The 25,421-nt window shown below is 44.4% G+C and overlaps 1 protein-coding gene across 1 annotated transcript; it reads left to right on the forward strand.

The window, feature by feature from the left end:
- Positions 1-262: 262 nt before the first annotated feature.
- On the forward strand, positions 263-25,214 carry LOC106555751 (IgGFc-binding protein-like). Its single transcript, XM_087727776.1, has 10 exons — positions 263-430; positions 2,674-3,912; positions 6,601-7,226; positions 9,464-10,028; positions 13,727-14,322; positions 15,953-16,517; positions 18,236-18,435; positions 19,404-19,787; positions 21,328-21,610; positions 24,666-25,214. The coding sequence occupies exons 1-9, from the start codon at positions 328-330 to the stop codon at positions 21,604-21,606; spliced, it is 4,557 nt and encodes a 1,518-aa protein (XP_087583902.1). The 5' UTR covers positions 263-327; the 3' UTR covers positions 21,607-21,610; positions 24,666-25,214.
- The last annotated feature ends 207 nt before the right edge of the window (positions 25,215-25,421 follow it).

The following is a 25,421-nucleotide window of genomic DNA, read 5'->3' on the forward strand; positions in this document are numbered from 1 at the left end:
TACTGTTGATCTCATCCCATTCCTCAGAGGTCTGTAAGGGGGTGTGCATAAGCGGACCAGCGTGCCTACTGTCCCTGTCTTACTGTCCATACTTATTCATATCCATTTCCTGTATTCATAAACGTGCTTATATCTGTTATCTTATACATGCTTGGCAAAATAAATAAAAAATAAATATATGGCTGGTCATAGAGGCTGCATGTCCAACCACGAAAGAAAGAAAGAAAGAAAGAAAGAAAGAAAGAAAGAAAGAAAGAAAGAAAGAAAGAAAGAAAGAAATGTAGCATTTTGTCAGGAAATCTCTATGCCAGTCAATGGTGTTAGTTTATGTTTACATCCTATTTAACATTCCTTCTTATATTCCTTTTGTGTCCTGTAGCAATGGGGCTGCTACCGCTGCTACTCCTTTTATCCTTAATGCTGCAAAATGGTGAGTAAACCCCAACACAATGGGGGAAGCTTGTTCCCAAATCCCAGTCTTGTCCATCCATGTTTGTCTGTCTGTCTGCCTGTCTGTCTGTCAGTTTTGTCTATCTGTCTTCTCTTTTTTCATGTCCAGACCCATGAGAACCAATGTGTCATTGTGCTGAAGGGGTCAGGACTGGGGCGATCCAGATTTTAAATGAATCATAATTGGCTAGACTTACCCGATATATGAAAGCCCACAATAAGATGTTAGACTTGGACTGGAGAGATTCTAAAAAGTCATTGTGCGATTTTGGATCGCTCTCTGCCCCCCCCCTCTACTCTTTGACGGAGTTGTGGTCACTGGGTAATCATAGACATCTCTCTCTCTCTCACTCTGTCTCTCCCTCTCTGTCTCTCTGTCTCTGTGTCTATGTCTGTGTCTGTCTGTCTCTCTCTGTATCTGTCTCTCTCTGTTCCTCTCTCAGTCTCACTCTCTCTGTGTCTCTGTGTCTCTCTGTCTCTGTCTCTCTCTGTGTATCTGTGTATCTGTGTCTCTGTCTCTGTCTCTGTCTCTGTCTCTGTGTCTGTGTCTCTCTCTCTGTCTCTCTCTGTCTCTCTCTCTGTCTCTCTCTGTGTCTCTGTGTCTCTCTGTCTCTGTCTCTCTCTGTGTATCTGTGTATCTGTGTCTCTGTCCCTCTCTGTGTATCTGTGTCTCTGTGTCTGTCTCTCTCTCTGTCTCTCTCTGTCTCTCTCTCTGTCTCTCTCTGTGTATCTGTCTCTCTCCCTGTCTCTCTCTTTGTCTCTGTCTCTCTTTCTCTGTCTCTCTTTGTCTCTCTGTCTCTGTCTTTCTCTCTGTGTGTCTCTCTCTCTGTGTCTCTCTGTGTCTCTGTCTTTCTGTCTCTCTCTGTCTCTACCTCTCTCTCTTTCACTGTCTCTCTTTGTCTCTCTGCCTCTGTCTCTCTCTGTGTATCAGTCTCTCTGTGTGTGCCTCTCTCTCTGTCTCTCTGTCTCTGTCTCTCTGTCTCTCTTTCTCTGTCTCTCTTTGTCTCTCTTTCTCTGTCTTTCTCTCTCTGTGTGTCTCTCTCTCTGTTTCTCTCTGTGTGTCTCTCTCTGTCTCTCTTTGTCTTTCTGTCTCTGTCTTTCTCTCTCTGTGTGTCTCTCTCTCTGTCTCTCTCTTTGTCTCTCTCTGTGTGTATCTGTCTCTCTCTGTCTCTGTCTCTCTCTGTCTCTCTGTGTGTCTGTCTCTCTCTGTCTCTCTTTCTCTGTCTCTTTTTGTCTCTCTGTCTGTCTTTCTCTCTCTGTGTCTGTCTCTCTGTGTGTCTCTGTCTCTCTCTTTTCTCTCTCTCTGTGTATCTGTCTCTCTCTGTCTCTCTGTCTCTCTCTGTCTCTCTCTGTCTCTCTCTGTCTCTCTTTCTCTGTCTCTTTTTGTCTCTCTGTCTCTGTCTTTCTCTCTCTGTGTGTGTCTCTCTCTGTGTCTCTCTCTGTCTCTCTCTTTGTCTCTCTCTCTCTGTCTCTCTGTCTCTACCTCTCTCTCTTTCTCTGTCTCTCTTTGTCTCTCTGTCTCTCTCTGTGTCTCTGTCTCTCTCTGTGTGTCTCTGTCTCTGTGTCTCTGTCTCTGTGTCTCTGTCTGTCTCTGTGTGTGTGTGTGTGTGTGTGTCTTTCTGTGTATCTGTCTCTCTCTGCCTCTGTCTCTCTCTGTCTCTCTGTCTCTCTCTGTCTCTCTGTCTCTCTCTGTCTCTCTTTGTCTCTGTCTCTGTCTTTCTCTCTGTGTGTGTATCTCTCTCTGTGTCTCTCTCTGTCTCTCTCTGTCTCTACCTCTCTCTCTTTCTCTGTCTCTCTGACTCTGTCTCTGACTCTGTCTCTCTCTGTGTATCTGTCTCTCTGTCTTTCTCTCTCTCTGTATGTGTCTCTCTCTCTCTGTATCTCTCTCTGTATCTCTCTTTCTCTCTCTCTCTCCCTCCCTCCCACCAAACTATCTTACAATATTTTTGTTGTGGGAAACACTATGCACTGCCTCGAATTCCTGAGGTGAAAGTGTGAATAATGTAAAGAATAATACAGTAAAATAAATTAAATATTATCTCTTCAAAAGTGATAAAGAAAGTGAAACATTAATTTATGTGCCTTTCACTTTGGCCCATAGCAGTTTCCAAAATGTCTCCCTTCTCCCCCACCCCCGCCCCTTCTACTTTCTTCTTTCTTGGGGTATTTTATTGTTCTTCTTTCCTGACCTCAGTTTTTCACCCCTTTCTATCTTTCTCTCAGGCCAAGCGTTCTCGAGCTCCCAGGGAAAGCAATTCATCACAGCTTTCATGGAGAATTTTGAGACCAACAGGCCATCTGAAACAAGCTTGAAGCTATTTCTCGTGGGCCACGGCAATGACACCAGGGTCTCCGTGACGGTGACCAGGTCTTCCTCCCGCCAAAGTTACTCTGTTGCAAGCGATGAAACGGTGCCTGTGGATCTCCCCGTGAGTTTGGAAATGAAGGGCAGTGGCATTTCCCCCCATTCCATTGTGATTGAGGCCGAGCACGACATTTCGGTGGTCTCATTTAACCGGAAATTGTATTCTGTCGGAAGCATGACCCTCTACCCGGTCCATGAGCTTGGCAATAGCTATTATGTCATCACACCTCCGGGCAACAAAGCGGACAGTTACAAGAAAGAATTTGCTGTCGTAGCTTGGCAGACTCCTACCCAAGTCACCGTTGAGCTGCAAGGCGGAGTCTACTTCAAGGGACGGTCGTACGCAGCAGGGACTACCCTCACGGTACGCCTCAAAGCTTTTGAAGTTCTTCAGTTGCAAAGTACGGAAGACTTGTCTGGCACCAGGGTTCAGTCCTCGGCTCCCGTGGCAGTCTTGAGTGGCCATGTCTGCGTCCAGGAAAACTATTACTGCGACCATGTCGCCGAGCAACTCCTGCCAGACTCCAAGTGGGGCAAGACTTTCATCGTTCCTCCCGTGCCTCTGCAGACGGGCTTCGATATTATCTATGTGGCGGCTAGTCAAAGCACGCGGGTTGTTTATCAGTCAGGACAGGAGAAAGGCTTCCAAGATATGGTGCCTGGAAAAATCGCTCAGTTTCAGCTCCAGTCCCCTCAAGCGCTTTACATCTCTGCTGATGCTGGGATCCAGGTTCTGATGTTTTTCACGGGGATCAAGATCAGGAACATAGGATACGATCCATTTCTCATCAACATCCCCGATGTCAACAGTTATGGCCTGGCCTACCGAATTCATGGTCTCAGAAAGTTTGACAACCATGTCCTCGTCGTGGCAAAAAGCTCCGAAACCCTGACCTGGGATGGATCTGTTGAAGCAGGCATTCAATGGCAATCGATCCCTGGCTCAGAATATTTCTGGGGAGAATATAACTTGCAAACTGATCTTAACCAACTTTCAGTTTTCCTTGAGAATCCTCAAACTCCCTTTGGTGTGCTGGCCTATGGAAACAAGAATTACGAAGGCTACGGATTTGCTCCATCACCTTTTGGCACGCTCGGTAACTAATTGCCTTTTGTCTAATAATCGCCACTCTCATAATTACCGTATTTTTCAGAGTATAAAACGCACCAAGATTTTGAAGAGGTAAATTTAAAAAAAAAAAGTTTTGCACTCTGCAGACCTCCCAAACCCTCTGCATACCTCATTTTTTTGTGAAAAACAGGGCATGCTGAGAGTTTGAGAGGCCTACAAAATGTTCCTAAGGGCTGGGGGGTGGGGGCAAAAACAAGCGAAAAAGGCCTATTTTTTTTTTGCAAAAACGGGCCCATTTTATGCACCAAAAAAGGGCACCCATAGCCTTTAGGAGGCTTGTAGAGTGCTCCTGGGGGCTGGGGGGGAGGGGGAAAGAGCAAAAAGGGCCATTTTCTCTCATTTTGCCCTCCCCCACTCCCAGGAGCACTTTGCAGGCCTCCCAAACCTCCTGCACGTCCATTTTTGTGAAGGGGGTGGGGTTTCAGGAGGCCAAAAATGCTGCATTCAGTGTATAAGACGCACTTAGATTTTCAGTCTCTTTTTTGTGGTGAAAAGGTGCGTCTTATACTCCGAAAAATACGGTATGTCTTTTGAGCTAGAAGAATTTCTCACATGATTGCTAATGCTGTGTCAATGACCTGCCCTCTAATTTCTTCTAAGTCAGGGGTGTCAAACTCGATTTAATTGAGGGCTGCATCAGCCTTGTATTTGACTTGAGGGGGGCATGGCCAGCTGGAAGTCACTCGTGTCGAGGGCACCTGTGGTGGTCTGGGTGCTTTGCCAGCAAAAACGGGTTCCCAAGCTCCGTTTTCAGCTGCGACGGCCTCCTGCAGTCCTCTGCCAGCAAAAATATAGCTCAGGAAGACTGCGTGGGGCCCTCCCATGATCTGTTTTCGCTGGCACAGGCACCACGGACCGGTCCTTTGCTGTTTCCAGGCCACCCTGGAAATATCAGATCTGGGCCCCGGGCCTTGAGTTTGACACCCCTGTTTTAAGTTTTCTGTCTGGGCATTTGCATTTTATTCTTGCCAAACGTGGCAAGAAAAATCGTAAAACGGGGCAAAACTCATTTAACAAATCTCTTACTTAGCAATATAAAATTTGTGCTCCATTGTGGTTATTACCCTAGTCAAAACTATATAGATTGGTCCAGAAAGTCACAAAAGCTTCAGTTTAAAGTCCTTTTTTTTTTTTTTTAGTACAGGAAGCCAAACTGGGTGGAATAGTCATCTGGCATGTATTGCTCAGGCGATTCTCAGTGTGAGATTTTTTTTTTTTTTGAATATTTAAGAATCATGCTGCAAAAGTGACAGGGATTTGCAGAACTTCCAGCAGGGGGAAAAAAAGCATTGTCCAAATCAACAAAAGTTGAAATCATTTCCCGAAAGTCAAATACAGCTTTCAGCACAGGCAAGCCCATTTCTCAAGCTGTACCACATCACTGTGAAGACTTATTTACTTAAACACACACACACACACACACACACACACACACACACACACACACACACACACACAGAGCTGTGCTTTCAGAATGATTCGTAGCAAAGAACTGATGGCCGCAATCTTTACTGATGTTATCAGTTTACTTTTCAGCCAAAGCACAAAGACCAAGATGATAGTTTGGTTCCTTAACCCAGTCTCAAGGCTGGACATTACTTAGTTACTCTGAGAAAATGGGAATGGTTTGGGGAAAATGTGTGAGGTTACAATGGGTTGGGTAGCTGGAGTTGGATCCTCTACTCTGCAGAGCCTTGGGTTCTGTGTCTTTTCCACTTGACATGTGGGACAATTTCTTATTTTGTTACTTGTTCGGTGGCAGTACCTGTATTTTAGCCCCCAGCTATGTCATTGAACCAATGTTTCTCTATCTCAACAATGTTAAGAGGTGTGGACTTCAACTCCCACAATTCCTCAGTCGATTCTGGGAATTGAAATCCACACATCTTAAAATTGCTGATGTTGAGGATTAAGGCAAAGGGGAGAGGTGCAGTGGTGGGATTCAGCCGGCTCGCACCTATTCGAGAGAACCGGTTGTTAACTTTCTAAGCAGTTCGGAGAACCGGTTGTTGGAAGAAATCTCCTTTTGTTTTTTTTCCACTTTACAGGGCTAATCCTGTAAGGAAGGCAGGAAGGAAACATTCTGGTGTTGTTTCTAGCCTCATCTTTATTGCCCTGCTTACAGAAACTGCCTCTCCGGTTAACCCTTATTACATTTTAACAGCTAAGATGAAACCCCCTTCGATGTGAGTGATGTTGAGTTGACCATGCCCAAACAGTCACATGACCACTGAGCCCCGCCTACCCAGCTGGTCATTAGGGCAGAGAACCGGTTGTTAAATTATTTGAATCTCACCACTGGCTGTGGGGAAACACCACCAAGTTGAGGGACGATTTGAATCTCAGTTCCTAAATATTTGTGTATTTGTGTCAATGCTCCAATATAATTTTAATATTGTGGTCTCCAGGACTGGAGAAAGAGCTAGTTCTCCACCACCTTCTGAAACTCCAGTTGAGTTTGAGCCACTCGGTTCTCTGGAGGGAAGCTATTCCATACAGGAAGCACCAGAACAAGGTCTAGTTTATGTTGACTCTGATTAGTCAATTGCAAATGAATGCTATCCATATATGTAACTTTCCTAAGGAAAGTTTCCTTGTTATCCCTAAGGTTGCTGATGTTCCCTCTGCCTCTTTTGATTGTTGTTTTGCTTAGCTCCAGTTCCAGACCTGGATCCTGTCCAGTTGACCTGCCCCGAGAACAGTCACTATCTCTCCTGTGGAAATGCCTGCCCAGCAACCTGTTCCGACCGAGAGGCTCCATCCAGATGTCAAAATACCTGTGCAGAAGTCTGCCAATGTGACCAAGGATACCTCTTCAGTGGAGAAAAATGCGTCCCCATGGAGAGCTGCAACTGTACTTACAACGGGGTGTCCTACAGAGCAGGAGAGGAGTTTTGGGCAGACGAAAATTGCCGGTCCCATTGCAGGTGTGATAACAGGTTAGGCAAAACGGTGTGCGTGAAGTCTTCTTGCAAAGCCAAGACAAAATGCATCGTGGTGAACGGGGTTCGTGGTTGTCATGCCACCACCTACAGTACCTGCGTCGCGTCTGGAGATCCACATTACCGTACCTTTGATGGAACCAAATACGATTTTATGGGAAGCTGTGTGTATAAGATGGTGGGCGTTTCCTCCAAGAACCCAGCTCTCACCCCATTTTCGGTCACAGTGGAGAACGACAACCGAGGCCACAAGGCTGTGTCTTTTACCAAATCGGTGACCTTGGAGGTCTACAACTTGACCATCAGCCTGAGCAAAAGTGCCCCACATCGGGCTGAGGTACAGTGGTTGAACATTGGAGAAGCATGGGGGTGGTGGTGAAAATTTGGTAATTAGGCCCTCTTAAAATGCTCTGCAGGGACATGGTGGCTCAGTGGTTAAGATGCTGAGCTTGTTGATCAGAAAGTCGAGAGTTCAGCAGTTTGAATCCCTAGTGCCACGTAACAGAGTGAGCTCCTGTTACTTGTCCCAGCTTCTGCCAACCTAGCAGTTCGAAAGCGTGTAAAAATGCAAGTAGAAAAATAGGACCCACCTTTGGTGGGAAGGTTACAGTGCTCTGTGTGCCTTTGTCATTTAGTCATGCTGGCCACATAACTACGGAGACGTCTTTGGACAGCGATGTCTCTTTGTCTTTCAAATGGAGATGAACACCGCCGCCTAGAGTCAGGAACGATTAGCACATATGTGCGAGGGAAACCTTTACCTTTACCCTAAGTGCCAATGAAATAGTTTTTATATGGCCAAATTAAAAGTTTACTTGGGATTCATTCATTCATTACATCATATGAGCCAAGGTGGCGCAGTGGTTAGAGTGCAGTACTGCAGGCTACTTCTGCTGACTGCCGGCTGACTGCAATTTGGGAGTTCAAATTTCACCAGGCTCAAGGTTGACTCAGCCTTCCGTCCTTCCGAGGTGGGTAAAATGAGGAGCCAGATTGTTGGGGGCAAGAGCCTGACTCTGTAAACCGCTTAGAGAGGCCTGTAAAGCACTATGAAGCAGTATAACAGTCTAAATGCTAGCACTATTGCCATCAGGGCCTCCCCTTCTATGTCCTTGAACCAGAAGGAGACAACCCTGCAGGTGCAGAGGTTGGTTCTTACCAGTTCGCACCTATTCGGTAGAACTGAGCTGGTTGGGATGGAAAATTTTCAGCACGTAGCGTGCTGAAAATTTTCCAGCCCAGCCAGCTCACTGATTGGCTGGAGTCCAGGCCAATCCAATCAGTGAGCGGCAGGCTGGGCTGGCTTAAATTTGTAGGATAGAACGGAATGATGAGCCAGCCCAGCGAGCTAGCAGCTGTTGGGCGGGGGAGCGAGGGAGCTGCGAGCGCCAAAAAAAGTGTGTGTTTTTAAGAACCGTGCGGGACGCGGGAAAATTTATGAAAAGGCGTGCCTGTCCCGCCAAATGCGGGACGTCTGGTCACCCTAGGTAGAACCGATTTGTCAAATCTACCAAACTGGTTAGAAGAGGTTCCACCAGTGGACCCGGAAAGCAGGCCACACCTACAGAAGAGGTTCCAAAAAAATTTGAAACCCACCACTGCCACACACACACACACACACACACACACAGACAGACAGACAGACAGACAGACAGACTGACACACAGAGAGAGAGAGAGAGAAAGAAAGGAAGAAATAAATAAATAAAAAAAGAAAAAGAAAAAGAGTGGGAGATGAAAGAAAAAAAGAAATAAGGGACAGAGAGACAAAAGGAAGAAAAGAGAGAGAGAGAGAGAGAGAAAGAAAGAAAGAAAGAAAGAAAGAAAGAAAGAAAGAAAGAAAGAAAGAAAGAAAGAAAACACATGGCCGGCAAGCCACTCCCACCAGGTCACATGGCTGGCAAGCCACTCCCAGAAAGGAGGCCACAACCACAGAGTAAGTTCCAAAATTTTTTGAAACCCACCACTGTGCAGGTCGCATACACAACCACGTCACAGAAATCTGCTGATGCTAGGCTTGGTCTGATAAAGAGCATAGTAAACAGTTAGCAGAATCCTACAAGCACTCAGCAAAAGATCAATCCTGGTTGGAGAGATTAATATCTGACAGTTTTCATACAATAATCGCCTTCCCTGTTAGGGTAGAGCAAAGGTGAGCAAAACCTAGAAGGCAAATTCATAAATTCAGCACTGGTTCCACAACTAATCTTAAGTCATTTCCCCTACAGCAACTTAAAGGATTTTCGTGAGACATTCAACTCTCATTGAATCAATATAAAAGGCTTTATATCACTTAAGTCAGTGATTCCCAAACTTGGCAACTTTAAGACTTGTGGACTTCAACTCCCAGAATTCTCCAGCCAGCAGAGCAGAGCTGGCTGGAGAATTCTGGGAGTTGAAGTCCACAAGTCTTAAAGTTGCCAAGTTTGGGAACCACTGACTTAAGTGGTGGTTTGGTGATGCCATAAAGACATTGTAAGTCACTAGTGAATGCGATGGCTTAAATCATCTCCGGACCCCATTTTTTTGAATTTGCTAAAACCCCTGAACGATGTGCCTCTTGTTTGTCTTTTAGGTCAATGGCGTTTTAGTGGATTTACCCTTTGCTTACGAAAATAAGCTAACTATCCACAAGAGTGGGGTCCATGGCTTCGTTAGAACTGATTTTGAGTTGACAATCACTTTTGACTGGAACAGCTACGCCAGGGTCATTCTTCCCAGCACATATGCCAATTCAGTCGCCGGACTCTGTGGCAATGCCAACCAGAATCCTTATGATGATTTCGACCTGCAGGATGGCAGTCCATCCAGTGACGTAACACAATTTGCAAACAGCTGGAAGGTGAAGGATGTCCCTGGGTGTTCTACGGGATGCACCGGTAAATGCCAAAGCTGCAGCGAGGCTGAGAAACGAACCTACCAGGCTGAACGTTACTGTGGGATCCTCACCAAAAGAAATGGGCCTTTTGCACCATGTCACGGGACAATTAGCCCAACAAACTTCTTGGAAGATTGTGTCTTTGACACCTGCACGTACAAGGGGCATCCAGATATTTTGTGTGCGGCCATCGCTGCTTATGCAACCACCTGCCAAGCTCAGAATATCCAAATTAAGCCGTGGAGATCCAACGCCTTTTGCAGTATGTATAATTTTATGAATTTTTCTATCTCATTAAGTCTTGGGGCGAATATGCCACTCTGCTCATGAGTACTTAATACCGCTCCATGTTTTATTATTCCAAAGCATAAAACACGAATCATGGTACATAAGTTACAGGAAGACAGAGTCTACCTACTGTCAGCGTTCCAAGTATCATGTAGAATTAAATCAGAGTCCAAGGCAAAACGATCCTTAAAGTTCCAATTTAATAAAGTAAACATCTTAGGCACATCTGTGTTAATCCCAATTCTGGAAATTACATCAGAATCCCAGCCAGTTAAAAGTTCATGATCTTGTCCCCACACCCACAATCCATCACATGGTCCAATCTTCTTCTTCCACGCTGGCATCCACACCCAGCTGCTTCCGGTCAGGTGTAAAAGTGCAGAGACAAAAGATGACCTTGATCTTCTAGAAAAGAATGAAAACAACACTTTCCACAATCCTACTCCTGTCTATTCCCCCCTCCCATCAACTATACTAATGAAACAGCATAATGAAATAAGAGAAAGTGTGGCAGGCCGAAATTCTAAAAGGAATATAATTGCAGGTCTGACACCTACATCTGTGGTGATGAACCTATGGTGTGGGGGCCACGGTGCTCACCTTGCATTCTGGGGCCTCATGCACTGCCCCCGCACTTCATTTTGGCTTCCAGGTTGGTGCAGGATGCCCTCCAGGCCCAAAATGGAGCACGCGGGAGGCGTGTGAGGCTCCCCATGCCCCATTTTGGCCCTGGAAAGCCTCCTCCATCAACCTGGAAGCAAAAAATGGGTGAGTGGAGCAGGGAAGCACAGGGTGGGGGTTGCATGCACATACATGGGGGTTTGTGTGGGGATTGCAGGGAGTTACGCACACATTGCATTATGGGTGCAGGCATAGGGGTGTGCTGTTGCATGTGTGTTTGCTCTTTCCGCACATGACGGTAAAAAAGGTTACCCATCCTTGACCTCCATTCTGTAATCTAGAGAGGCGCCTGAAATTGATGAGACTTTAGTAATGTTAATTCCCTTCTTCTTTCCATGGAGTCTCAAGTTTGGGGAGTTAAAAATATCCAAACCAGGTTAATTATCACTTTTTAAAACATGGCTGTTTAAACATAAAGCTGTGACTAGGTTGCTTAGATTTTCCATTATACGGGGATCTATTTAATAACCAGAACTTTGGAGAACATTTTTCGTTCTCCATAGTCTTATCTCTCATATTAAAAACCGGTAAATGGAAATAGTTGGTTATGTGTATATTTTAATGATTTAATTGAATCACTGAATTAGTTTATCCATAGCCCAGAGCTAAAATGAGTGAAGAAAGAGCATATTTAATGTTTTGATGCTATGCAAAAATGCCATAGGAAACAGCCTTTTTGAAAGACATTTCTTCTAGAATTAGGGATGAATCAGGGACCTGGTGGCTCAGTGGCTAAGACGCTGAGCTTGTCAATTCGAAAGGTTGGCAGTTCGGCGGTTTGAATCCCTAGTGCTGCATAACGGAGTGAGCTCCTGTTTCTTGTCCCAGCTTCTGCCAACCTAGCATGTAAAAATGCAAGCAGAAAAATAGGGATCATCTTTGGTGGGAAGGTACAGCGTTCACCTTTGGCATTTAGTCATGCCGGCCACATGACCACGGAGACATCTTCAGACAGTGCTGGCTCTTCGACTTTGTAACGGAGATGAGCATCGCCCCCTAGAGTCGGGAACGACTAGCACATATGTGCAAGAGAAAACCAGGGGTGAAGAGAAATACTTTTTTTCCTTAGACATTCCCAGTTGATCACATAGTCATCTCATTTGTACCGTTCCAGACACTTAAGGCTTCAATAGATCAGGCAGGAGACTGATCTATTATTAAGATGCAAGGGAGAAATTATGATTTTTTGCCGTAATTAGTACCGGAAGAGAAATTCCCTTCATTTGCAAGATGGATAGAGAGCTTTCTAAGCATAGGAAGTGCAGTGTGCCAGTAATGTTTGCTCTGCACATGGATTAGAAGGATTGCATAGACAGTTCTTATAAATATGTGCCAATAAAAAGGATAGCAATAGCAGTTAGACTTATATACCGCTTCATAGGGCTTTCAGCCCTCTCTAAGCGGTTTACAGAGTCAGCATATCGCCTCCCCACAGTCTGGGTCCTCATTTCACCCACCTCGGAAGGATGGAAGGCTGAGTCAACCTTGAGCCGGTGAGATTAGAACCGCTGAACTGCAGATAACAGTCAGCTGAAGTGGCCTGCAGTGCTGCACCCTAACCACTGCACCACTTCGGCTCTTAACACGACACCCCCCCCCCATAATAGAGGTTTCAAAATTCATGGAAATTTCATATATAGGTCAACTTTCCCCATTTTGAAATCCATACACAAGATACGGGGATGGGTGAGATAGGGAGCCATCTATTTATTCCTTTATTTTCATTTGATTATTTATATCCCACCATTATTGTCTGTACAAATAAGGCAGTGAACATATCCCCCACACCTTCCTCCTCTTGTTTCCCCAACAATCCAACCCTGTGATGGGGATTGGACTGGGAGGGAATTACTGCCACCCAGCCAGCTTTCATGGCTAACGTGGGACTGGAACTCATGGTCTCCTGGGGATTGACTCAAAGTCACCCAGCTGGCTTTCATGGCTAAGGCAGAGCTTGAACCCGTGGTCTTCTGCTGATTGGCTCAAAGTCACCCAGATGGCTTTCATGGCTAAGGCGGGACCTGAACACATGGTCTTCTGCTGATTGGCTCAAAGTCATCCAGATGGCTTTCATGGCTAAGGCGGGACCTGAACACATGGTCTTCTGCTGATTGGCTCAAAGTCACCCAGATGGCTTTCATGGCTAAGGCGGGACCTGAACACATGGTCTTCTGCTGATTGGCTCAAAGTCACCCAGATGGCTTTCATGGCTAAGGCAGGGTTTGAACCCGTGATCTTCTGCTGATTGGCTCAAAGTCACCCAGATGGCTTTCATGGCTAAGGCGGGACCTGAACACATGGTCTTCTGCTGATTGGCTCAAAGTCACCCAGATGGTTTTCATGGCTAAGGCGGGTCCTGAACACATGGTCTTCTGCTGATTGGCTCAAAGTCACCCAGATGGCTTTCATGGCTAAGGCGGGACCTGAACACATGGTCTTCTGCTGATTGGCTCAAAGTCACCCAGATGGCTTTCATGGCTAAGGCAGGACTTGAAACGCTCAGTCTCCTAGTGATTGGCTCAAAGTCACCTAGCTGTCTGTCATGGTTAAGGTGGGCCTTGAATTCATGGTCTCTAGAGCCAAGGTGGCGCAGTGGTTAAATGCAGCACTGCAGGCTACTTCAGCTGACTGCAGTTCTGCAGTTCAGCTGTTCAAATCTCACCGGCTCAGGGTTGACTCAGCCTTCTATCCTTCCGAGGTGGGTAAAATGAGGACCTGGATTGTTGTTGGGGGCAATATGCTGACTCTGTAAACCGCTTAGAGAGGGCTGAAAGCCCTATGAAGCGGTATATAAGTCTAACTGCTATTGCTATTGCTATCTTGCTTTCTAAGCTGGTGCCTTAACTTATTAGTGATAGGCCTCAAAATATTTGGAAACCCATACACCTGAGCAAAATATGGATGGGTCAACATTAATAGATCTTCAGGGCTCCTAAAGGCAATACTTGGAATGCTGTATTGACAGTCTATCTCATCATCCATCTCTTCCAGGTTTTTCCTGTCCACCTAATTCCCACTACGAATTGTGTGGAAATGGCTGCCCTTCCACCTGTCACAATCTTGCCACTTCCAGCTCTTGCGATGCTCCGTGCGTTGAAGGCTGCGTCTGCGACTCTGGATTCGTCCTCAATGGGGACGAGTGCGTCCCTACTACTGAGTGCGGCTGTGTGTACGAAGGCAGGTACTACAAAAAAGGAGCAGAATTCTACCCTACAAACGCTTGCCAGGAGAAGTGTCGTTGTGTGGACACTGCTGCTGTCGACTGCCATCAGTTTTCCTGTGGGAGTTACGAGGAGTGCAGGATGGAGAATGGCATCCAGGGCTGTTACCCTGTCGGTTATGGAACGGTGGTAACATCGGGTGGATCCCATTATACTACCTTTGATGGGAAGAGTTTTGATTTTCCTGGCTCCAGTTCTTACATCTTAGCTCAAATAATTGACCAAGACACTCAGCAGGGGACGTTTTCTGTGGTGGTGGAACATGATAAAGCTGATAATGGATCTTTAATTGACGTAACATCAGTTCTTATCAACCTACATGGACATACTATTTTCCTGGAGAGAGGGGGAAAATGGCAAGTTAAGGTAAGCGCCTATCTTATTAATACTTTCAGTGTTGCAAATAATGTACCCATGGAAAGCAGAACTCCGAGGCAGGTAGATTCCTAAAAGAACAGTTTATTGGATACATTATATTGGCACAACTGGTGAAAACCAACTCTGAAAGTTCCCGCAGTTTTTACTCTATTAAAAAGTGAAAGTTTCCCCCTTCCCTCAAATCATCAGTTATATTGTCCAATTGAAGTGCTGGGTGGTTCCTTGGCTACTTCACTCCTCCTCTCCCCAGCCACCAGTTAGAATGTCCTTGGTTCCCACAGGGAAACCTTTTGTTTTTACTATAAAACCCCCACTATCTGTTTCCCCCCTCCCTGTCCCTTCTTCTTCCTTGTGGCAACCTTGAAGCCTCCAAGATGGCCTCAGCCAGGTTCACTTCAGGTTTGACAAACACATGATAATATCTCTTTGTGAGCAACTATATGAAAAATAATGTGATCGGTGACAATAATTTCTCTGTATAGATACCTTTTATTTATTTATTTTTTAGTTTCCTGCTTGAGTAAGGGGGTTAGAAGACCTCCAAGGTCCCTTCCAACTCTGTTATTCTGTTATATATCAGCCTATGAAGATCTAAGGGATGCAGTGGCTCAGTGGCTAAGATGCTGAGCTTGTTGATCAGAAAGGTCAGCAGTTCAAATCCCTAGCGCCACGTAACTGAGTGAGCTCCTGTTACTTGTCCCAACTTCTGCCAACCTAGCAGTTCGAAAGCATGTACAAATACAAGTAGAAAAATAGGAACCATCTTTGGTGGGAAGGTAACAATGTTCCGTGCATCTTTGGCATTTAGTCATGCTGGCCACATGATCACAGAGACATCTTCGGACAGTCCTGGCTCTTCGGCTTTGAAATGGAGATGAGCACTGCCCCCTAGAGTCAGGAACAACTAGCACATATGTGTGAGGGGAATCTTTACCTTTATGAAGAAGATGATCCCTTCTGTGCAATTCCAGATCTAAGATCTTTTATATATTTTTTTCTCTGTGTGCACAATGGATGGTGATGTTGGATTTGAGAGAGAATGATTCATACATTACATACATTACATTACATAAGAGCCGAGGTGGCGCAGTGGTTAAATGCAGCACTGCAGGCTACTTCAGCTGACTGCAGTTCTGCAGTTCGGCTGTTCAAATCTCACCGGCTCAGGGTTGACTCAGCCTTCCATCCTTCCGAGGTGGGTAAAATGAGGACCCGGATTGTTGTTGGGGGCAATATGCTGACTCTGTAAACTGCTTAGAGAGGGCTGAAAGCCCTATGAAGCGGTATATAAGTCTAACTGCTATTGCTACATCCGTGTTTCTCAAACTTGGAAACTTTCAGATGCATGGACTTCAACTCCCAGAATTCATGCCGGCTTGGGATTTCTGGGAGATGAAGTCCACACATTTGAAAGTTGCCAAGGTTGAGAAACACTGCATTACACTATAGCGAAAAGCTGTATTTTGTGAAAGTTCTGCTTTCGTTGATTGAGTCCCATTCCTATAGGGCAATAGGTGGCACCTTCTATTAATTTCCAGGGGAATTCATGTTAATCTGCCATGCACCTGCAAAGTTATAGGCAAATAATTCATTCTTTATTCTTGTTTCCTTGTTCAAGGTCGAAGATGAGGTTTACAACCTACCATTTAGCGGAGGCGATGGCAAATTTTGGATAACTCAAGAAGGGAATAATATAATTTTTCAGTCACCTGAAGGTTTCAAAGTCATTTATGACACTGCCAACTATGTCGAAGTTTCTGTGCCTAGGAGTTACCAAGAGCAGACATCCGGACTGGGTGGCAACTTCAACGAAAACTTGGATGATGATTTCATGCTGGCTGATGGTACTCCCACCCCAAGTGTAGATGATTTTGGAATCTCATGGGAAGTCCCCACAACTGGGAGTGTTTGCTCTAAGAAATGTGTGCACGAGCTCCCTGCTTTTGACCAGGCCCAAACAATACCATATAAAGGTGACAGATTCTGTGGACTTCTCACTCTTGAGACAGGCCCATTCAAAGACTGTCACTCATTTGTGAGTCCTGAGATGTTCTTTCACAACTGCCTGTACGACATGCAGGTTTTCGGCGAGGGAGCTCTCTGTCAAAACCTTCAAGCTTACACCGCTAAATGTCAAGCAGCTGGATCTGAAATTGATGACTGGAGAACAGCTGTCTCTTGTCGTAAGTATATAAAGTCAGCTTCCCTTATCAAGGGAAATGCTATAATTCAAGTGTCCCCAACCTCAGGGCTACAGGCCATTTGTGGGCTATGAACTATTTGCAACCAGGCCCCAGAAACGGTGTGCGAGCTCATGCGTGCAAGCGCATGGGCATCCCCCACTTGGGTGAGCAATGGGCAATCATGTGCACGTACACTCCATTTGTGTGACTGCACTCTTGCCAGCCACTCATGCGGAACTATCCCCTCTACACCTCCCCCTCCCTCCCACCCACCCACCGGTCCACACAAACCTGGAAAGGTTGAGACACTGGGGGGGGGGGTGTTCCTATTTTTTCGACTTGCATTTTTACATGCTTTCCAACTGCTAGGTCGGCAGAAGCTGGGACAAGTAATAGCAATAGCAATAGCAGTAGACTTATATACCGCTTCATAGGGCTTTCAGCCCTCTCTAAGCGGTTTACAGAGAGTCAGCATATTGCCCCCAACAATCTGGGTCCTCATTTTACCCACCTCGGAAGGATGGAAGGTTGAGTCAACCCTGAGCCGGTGAGATTTGAACCGCTGAACTGCTGATCTAGCAGTAGCCTGCAGTGCTGCATTTAACCACTGCGCCACCTTGGCTCTTAACGGGAGCTCACTCTGTTACGCGGCGCTAGGGATTCGAACCACCGAAGTGCCGACCTTTCTGATCGTCAAGCTCAGCGTCTTAGCCACTGAGCCACCGCATCCCTGTTGTAATTTGAGCCAGGTTTAAATTATCCTGATTCCAAGGCTATGGTGGCAGGAGAAACAAACTTGACAGGATGCCTCTTATGGATACTTTAAGAAACTGCCAGCACAATTGAGATAAATTCCTCATATCTACTCTCCCTGGTTGATAATCCCCATCTGTTAGAATAATCTTTCTTGCCAGTTTTGCTTGTAAGAGATTCTCTTTTCTCCTACACAAGCCTTAATCCAATGCTACTTTCTTCCAAAGCTGGATTACAGAAAGCGTGAGAAAAGTAGCATTAAATGTAGATTATATTTCCAAATCCCTTTCCGAATGCTATATTTCGATAAACCCATTTCAGATTTATTCTGATATCGGGTTCTTTTTTTTAAAAAATGATTTTTTCCCCAGTTAATTATATTTCTTAGTGCTTAATAAACGTTGTGTTGTCTTGGCAATTTAATTTGCTGAACAATGCATATTACATTTTTAATTTCCACCCCTTTTTTCTCAACCGCTGATAAAACAGATTCCATGTTTGATAATGTTCCGTATCGTCTTTCTGCTGCCCTTTTAATGATCAGTCTGTCCATTTCTCCATACTCTAGTTCAGTGTTTCTCAACCTTGGTGACTTTAAGTCCTGTGGACTTCAACTCCCAGAATCCCCCAGCCAGCATAGCTGGCTGGGGAATTCTGGGAGTTGAAGTCCACAGGACTTCAAGTCGCCAAGGTTGAGAAACACTGCTCTAGTTAGTCCCTTCTTAGTTATTTTCTTCATCTCGTGGTGTTCGTTCATTTTTCTAGCTTTGATATCAGTTTCTTGTTGACTCTGCATTTGCAATTATTATACGAGAAAAGCTCCAGGAGATGCAGGGAAGCTGGGTAATCCTATTGTGATAAAGGAACAACCTTCTTCTGTGTTGCTATAGCTTCATCCTGCTTATATTTTATTCGCCGGCACAAGGAAAACATTTGGCAAACCTTTTCTCCTTTTACCTCTTCAGCTCTCCTCTGTCCAGCTAATAGCCACTATGAGACATGCATTAGAGCTTGCGATTCCAGCTGTGCCAGTTTCTTCACAACAGTGCAATGCCCTAAGATATGTTTTGAAGGTTGCCAATGTAATGAAGGCTACATGTTTGATGGGAACGCATGTGTACCTCTGGAAAAGTGTGGCTGTACACATAGTGGACTCTACTTGAAGGTAAGCTAGGCGATTTTTCAGGCGCCGAACCAGTAGTAATGCCAATAGGAACCGACCCCTGGTCATAAGTCACTTCTCTTGTTGCCATTGGAACTTCAAACAATTGCTAAATGAATGATTGTAAGTTAAGGACTATTTGTATATAGATCTGACTTTGCCTGATTTTGGGGAAAACCCATTTTTCCCATTTTGAACATATAGAGGTTGTTCCAAGAAGAATTGTAGAAGGATTGGCTGTTATATTGACTATTTGGAAAAACCCCAGACGGAATAAATGCTATGTAAATCAGACCAAGATGGGGTATCAATAGCAATAGCAATAGCAGTAGACTTATATACCGCTTCATAGGCCTTTCAGGCCTCTCTAAGCGGTTTACAGAGAGTCAGCATATTGCCCCCAACAATCTGGGTCCTCATTTTACCCACCTCGGAAGGATGGAAGGCTGAGTCAACCCTGAGCCGGTGAGATTTGAACCGCTGACCTGCTGATCTAGCAGTAGCCTGCAGTGCTGCTTTTAACCACTGCGCCACCTTGGCTCTTATCAATAGCACCAGCACCAGCACTTAGACTTATATACTATTTTTCAGTACTTTACAGCACCTTCTAAGTGATTTAGGTGCTCATTTTAATGATCAGAGAAGGATGGAAGGCTGAATCAATCTCGAGCCGGTCAGGATTGAACTTTTGGCTGTGAGCAGAGCCAGCCTGCAAAGGTTAGCCTGCGTTCTAACCACATCACCACCATGCCCCATCTTACCCATTGTACATGGAGACTTAATAGTATGTAACGTCCAAATTTCTTAGTGTTTTTCAACCTCAGCAGGTTTAATATCTGTGGGTTTCAGTTCCTAGAATTCCACAGACAGCAGAGACACCATTCTGATTAAAAGGCGTTGCCCTGTGTCAATCTAATAACTCTTCCTTGTTTTTCCCCATGTCTTCTGCAACTGGTGGATTGTCCTACTAGGCTGGAGAAAGCATCTTTTCAACCAACTGCACTGAGAAATGGACTTGTCAAGGTCTGGATCAAATCACCTTTGAGGAAACAGCATGCGGGGATGAAGAGATCTGTGTTCTTCAAGATGGCGTGCGTGGCTGTGAGCGCAGAGAAGGCCAGTGCAAAATTTCCCGGGAGGCCCAGCTGGTTTCTTTTGATGGAGCTTCAGCAAGATGGAACTTCTGCGGTGGGGTATATGATGTGTCCTCTGTGTGTGATGAGAGCGATGCCTCCTGGTTCAGGGTATCTGTCAACATCGGAAAAGAGTGTGAAGATAACCTGTCAGCGGTTAAGGCTGTTCATGTTTACTTTGGAGAGGCTGCCATTACTCTGAAACCTAACGACCGGATATGGGTAAGTGAGAAGGTCGGGAAGAGCCTCAAACATGTCTTAAGTCAGAAGTCTTCAAACTTGGCAACTTTTAAGACTTGTGGACTTCAACTCCCAGAATTCTCCAGCTAGCTCCCATAATTCTCCAGCTAGCTGGAGAATTCTGGGAGTTGAAGTCCACAAGTCTTAAAGTTGCTAAGTTTGGGGACCCCTGTCTTAAGTGAACCAGGAAATTGTACCCAGCATTCTTGAAAGCTGCTTTCCTTCTCTGCCTTCATCTTCTATCACCAAGTCTGGTCATTAGCTGAAATCTGCTCCATTTCTGTGTTCCAGTGTTTGTGTGTTATTCCATCCCTTTGACTGATTTTGTAATTTGTCCGACAACCCTAAAACAAACGTTAGAAAAAAGATTACATTCACGATCAACAATAGGCATAGTTTTGTATGTAAATTTTGCACTTTTCCAATATCTTGAAAAATATATCCTGCCACCCACCCAATAAGCATTTCTATGGGCATTTTATATCAATGATATCTTCCCTTGTATGGAGTTTTGGGAAAAGAATAACAGACTTGAACAAAAGCATTGTTGTTGTCATTCATAAGAACAGCTGCCATTGTATTTCATTGCCATGTAGATCGAACAGAACAGAACATAATACGTTAACAGAGTTGAAAGGGATCCTCTTGTCCAGAGGTCGTATTCTGTGGATTGTGAAAAGTTCTGGAAAACCAGCAGCGGAAATTTTGAGTAGTTTGGAGAACCAGTAAATACCACCTCTGACTGTCCCACTCCCATCTATTCTCTTCTTCCTGAGTCCCACCTGATCTGGAGGGAATGGGGATTTTGCAGTATCCTTCCCCTGGAGTGGGGCAGGGGAGGAGATTTTACAGTATCCTTCCCCTGCTACACTCACCAAGCCACACCCACAGAACCGATAGTAAAAAAATTTGAATCCCACCACTGTTCTCATCTGATGGGATCTCCTCACTCTTCCACTGTTGCACAAATACAATCCTAGCCACAGTCAGTACACATAAAATCAAATATTCAGTGTTTTCGTCATATTTTTTCAGTAGGATGCCTGTTGTGACTCAGCAGATGTCTGCTGTGAGTCTTTTCGGGATACAAGATTCATTATGCAGCTGGGGCTCATTAGGGGCAGGTTTGGAGATAAAAGGACGGATGCTGCCATGCCCTAGTCGCAGGAGTCAACGTTCCTTTGTGTGTACAACATTGCTTAATACACTTGGATAAGTGCTTTGGTGTTTCCTGTAACCCTGATTCAAGGCTGCACTTGGAGAAGTACATTGCTTATAAGAGTTGTTTTGTTTTCATTCTGCTATCCCGTTCGAGACTGTATTTATGTTATTTTTGGGCTCGAAGCCAGTTTGAACTGAGAACTGATAAAGAAAGTTCCTTTTAAGTTTATTTGTCTTGCCGTTTGTTAAGAGCCGTGAAGGGGGGACAGAACAGATGCCCAACCAAAATGTCTGTTGTATTCCTGATGGCTTCCTGGGATTGCTCCGAATTTTCAATGTCCCAATATTTTATGTTTCCTAGGTGAATGGACGGTCAGTAAACCTGCCGTACAAAGTCTCCAAACATCTGACTTTAAGAAAGGAGCAGAATGGGATTGTGATTGACCGGGCTTCGGATATAAAAGTCCAGTTTTCTCCTGATGGTGGGGTAACCGTGAAAGTCAAGCATATTCCTCCAGAGAAATTATGTGGACCATGTGGGAACTTCAATGGAGACCCCAGGGATGACCAGAAATTGCCAAATGGGGAATCTGCAGACACTGCTGAGGTTCTCTATGCTTGGAAGGCTAAAGACTTTTAAAGTGGTAAGGTATAATTTAGTTTAGTTTAGTTTAGTTTAGTTTAGTTTGTCATTGCACCTTATCCAACAAAATTAAATGGCATCTTCAGTGTACATTATAACCAGAGGTGGGTTCCTACCAGCTCGCACCTATTCGGTAGAACCGGTTCGTCAAATCTACTGAACTGATTAAAAGAGGTTCCACCAGTGGACCCAGAAAGCAGGCCACACCTACAGAAGAGATTCCAAAATTTTTTGAAACCCACCACTGATTATAACTATAAAAATAAAACACAAACACACATCCTTTGCATTCTCTGCAAATGAATTGAAAACCCCCTGATATTGCATTAATATTGCACTATACAGTAGAAGTCAAAATAGTTACTGCTCTGGGATAGAAGCTGTTTTTCAGCCTAGTTATCCTTGTTCTTATTTTATCCTGTACCGTCTGCCAGATGGTAATAGTTAAAAAGAAGGGTTCCCAGGATGAGGTGGATCTTTAAGAATGTTTTGAACTTTCTTAAGGCGGCGGGAGCTATAAAGCTCTTTTCAAAGAGGGGAGAGGGCAACCAATGATCCTCTGGGCAATGATATTGGAGTGCTGTCCTATTTGCCACTTGCAATTGGTAAACCATACACAGGGACAGTAAGTTAAAATACTCGGTATGGTGCAGCGGTAGAAGGTCACCAACAATTTTTTCATTCAGTTGCTGTTTTCTGACAGGTCTCAGGTAGTATAATCTCTGCTGGGCCCTTTTGACCATAATCCAGGCAGCAATCTTAGCAAATTTAAAAAGATTTTTTTTTTTTAAAAAAAAAGCAGCATTGGTGATATCAGGATATCCTAGGTTTGTAGGCTAAGCTAGGATTTGAAAAATTGCATCCGAGAAAGACATTAGCCAACCACTTTGGCAAAGTGGGCCAGCTGGTGTTGACTCTAGAGGGTCTTTAACTTTTATCCTTTCTAATAAAATAACTGAAAGCAGATTTGGGGGGGGGGAGACCCGTGAAAAAATGTGATGTGCAGTTTGCCTCTAAATTTACATAAAATAAAATATAGCTTTGAATCCTGAGTTAGTTGAAGGTCAGATTGGGAAGGGTGGAAAGTGCTTCCCCCCACCCCCAGATCTGCATAGCAAGAAGATTAAGTAGGGTAATCAACTCCTTCCTTGGTCACCCAGATATAATGGATGGATGTGAAATTTGTCAGTTCCCTAGTCAAATTTAAGATTGCTTCATCTGCTGCAGTGAGTTAAATAAGCCATTTCTTAATTAAGTTTCCCAACAGAGCAAAACCTGTTTTTATTTTGTAATGTCTTGTTTAATGAACCTTAAATTAACAGTCATTCAGCCAACAATTAAAAGGACTAATCAAATTAAGTGCTAGTTGCCACTTGATGAATAATCGACAATAATTATAAGTGGAATAATCGTGCCACACAAAATCATCATTTATAGGATTACATCAGTTTTCAGCTTTGTTTTTTTTTTTACTGTCCTATGAAATTGCTGAACCTTAGAATGTTAGTCTCCATTCTTAACTTTTTCTATAATTTCCCCCTATTGATAAAGTTTGGGCCGAGCAAGCCAGCCAAACTGAAAAGCCAAAATTTACAAGTTATTTAGCCCTCGAAAACTAATTGCTACTTTGGTGGTTCCCTTGTTGAATGTCTTCTCCAATGAGTTTCAACTCAGTGCTGCTGATTGATCTATTAAAGAAGGATCATTACTTCTAAATAGGGCCGTCACCACTGAGGAAATCTTAGCTGATTGTGAGTTCTAATTGATTTACTTGATTAAGGTGGGGCAATTTAATTGACTCTCAACCTAAATTTGCATATTTTGAATAATGCAAAAAGAAAAAAAAAGAAAACTTTGGGTTTTACATGATACACACTTCCTCATAAACAGAGGTGGGCTACTGCCGGTTTGGACTGGTTTGGGCGAGCTGGTAGTTCCAACTATCGGCTGGGCCCACCCCCCCTGCCCTGGCAGATCCCGTCCTATAGAAGAGCCGAGGTGGCCCAGTGGTTAGGGTGCAGTACTGCAGGCCACTTCAGCTGACTGTTATCTGTAGTTCAGCGGTTTTAATCTCACCTGCTCAAGGTTGACTCAGCCTTCCATCCTTCCGAGGTGGGTGAAATGGGGACCCAGACTGTGGGGGCGATATTCTGACTCTGTAAACCACTTAGAAAGGGCTGAAAGCCCTATGACGCGGTATATAAGTCTAACTGCTGTTGCTATTGCTATATATCTCACTCTCTGGCTCTCTTGCCCCGCCCATGCAGCCCAGCTGATTCCCTCACTTCGCCTGCTTTACTCACTGTGGCTGCCCGTGAAGGTGTGCTGGAAGCTGCGTTGAGGAAATTGCTGTGTTTTTGAAGACCCGCACGCACTCACATTTTCAGTTCTGCACTAGGCAATCCGGTTGTTAAATTATGTGAAGCCCACCTCTGCCCATAGACCAGCACAACCAGTCTCCTAACAAAACAAAGTCCAGATAGTTGTGTTAACATCAGTCTTCATTCTTGATTGACCATGCTGACTTTTAGGGCTACCATCAATTGAGTTCCAAAATCTATATACATTTTCATCAACGTATTAGATTTTTTTTAAAAAAAAGGTAATCCCAATGTAATCTAATGAATGGCTAATAAATGTCCACTTACTACTTGATGCCTTGCAGAAATGGGATGAATTACTCCCACTGAGTTTTATTGATGGGTTTATTGATTTATTTATTTTTTGGAATCGATTTTGCAATTTTGCAAAATAGCCTTGGAACCACTTCAGAATGGATATTCGCTGCTTTCCTTTTTCTAATCTATTTTAATATCCCAGCAACCAAGGATGAATTTCTAATGACAGAAATTGGAAGATGATAATCTTAAACCATCATGTGCAGAATGCAGCAGCGTGATACCTATCAAGGGCGGGAGCTATGAGTGCCACATCATAGCAATATACTCTACCAGTCAGTGTGCTGATTGCCAATATGCTTCAAAATGCAGTTCAAAGTGCTGTTTTTTAACCTCTGAAAACTCTTAAGATCTTGGTGCTTTTTTTAACCTATGTAGGATCACCTGCTTCCTGGAGGACCCATCTGTTCAGTGTGCTCAACCCAGAAGAGCCTATCACTCCAATTCAATGAGATCTGAAGAATGAGGGGAAGAACACATTGCATTTCCACCGATACTCCTCTCCTAAGGAACATCATGCTTCCGGAGAACTGGATGATACCCTCCATTGCATCTTCTGGAGCAGGGGATCTCAAACTTGTGGACTTTAACTCCCAGAATTCCTCAGTCAGCAAAGCAACGCTGGCTGAGGAATTCTGGGTGTTGAAGTCCACAAGTCTTAAAGTTGCCAAGGTTGGAGACCCCTGTTCTGGTGGCGGTCCAGATAAAGCTCTTTTGTGGTAGAACGTTTGCTTTTCGAAGACTTCTAGAGATGATCGGATGACAGGGTGTTTTTTTTTCTTTTTTCTGCGGTGGTGGTATGGTCTTTATTTTATGGATTTTGCCTATTGTAGACTTCTGGGGATGGATATAAATTTGACAGTGTCTAAGTATCACGATATAAATCAATAAATGGATGAATGAAGCCAGACAAGAGATAAAGCTCTCGTTTTTAAAACAATGTGGTATTTTTGCTGTAGGCTTTAAGAACAGTGGTCCTATAAAATGGTATCCTATAAAAACTTCTGGTCCCGCCACAGTGGCGATAGTTTATTCTCTTGTTTGGAGAGTGCTTATTTTATATGCTGGGATTATAGGATTTGGGGCTCTTCAGGTGATGCTAAAATGCAATTGCTAGCATCTTTTATCATCTAC

The sequence above is a fragment of the Thamnophis sirtalis genome, unplaced genomic scaffold (genome assembly GCF_051295495.1).
Source record: "Thamnophis sirtalis isolate CommonGarterSnake01/CBP01778 unplaced genomic scaffold, rThaSir2_p1.2 scaffold_13, whole genome shotgun sequence".
Lineage (NCBI taxonomy): Eukaryota > Metazoa > Chordata > Lepidosauria > Squamata > Natricidae > Thamnophis > Thamnophis sirtalis.

What these genes read in the sequence shown, in the direction of transcription:
- LOC106555751 (XM_087727776.1), top strand. Translation starts at nt 328, where the DNA reads ATGTTTACATCCTATTTAACATTCCTTCTTATATTCCTTTTGTGTCCT. An exon ending in ATCACCTTTTGGCACGCTCG is followed by an intron (nt 3,913 to 6,600) that starts GTAACTAATTGC and finishes TGTTTTGCTTAG; the next exon opens with CTCCAGTTCCAGACCTGGAT. An exon ending in GAGATCCAACGCCTTTTGCA is followed by an intron (nt 10,029 to 13,726) that starts GTATGTATAATT and finishes CATCTCTTCCAG; the next exon opens with GTTTTTCCTGTCCACCTAAT.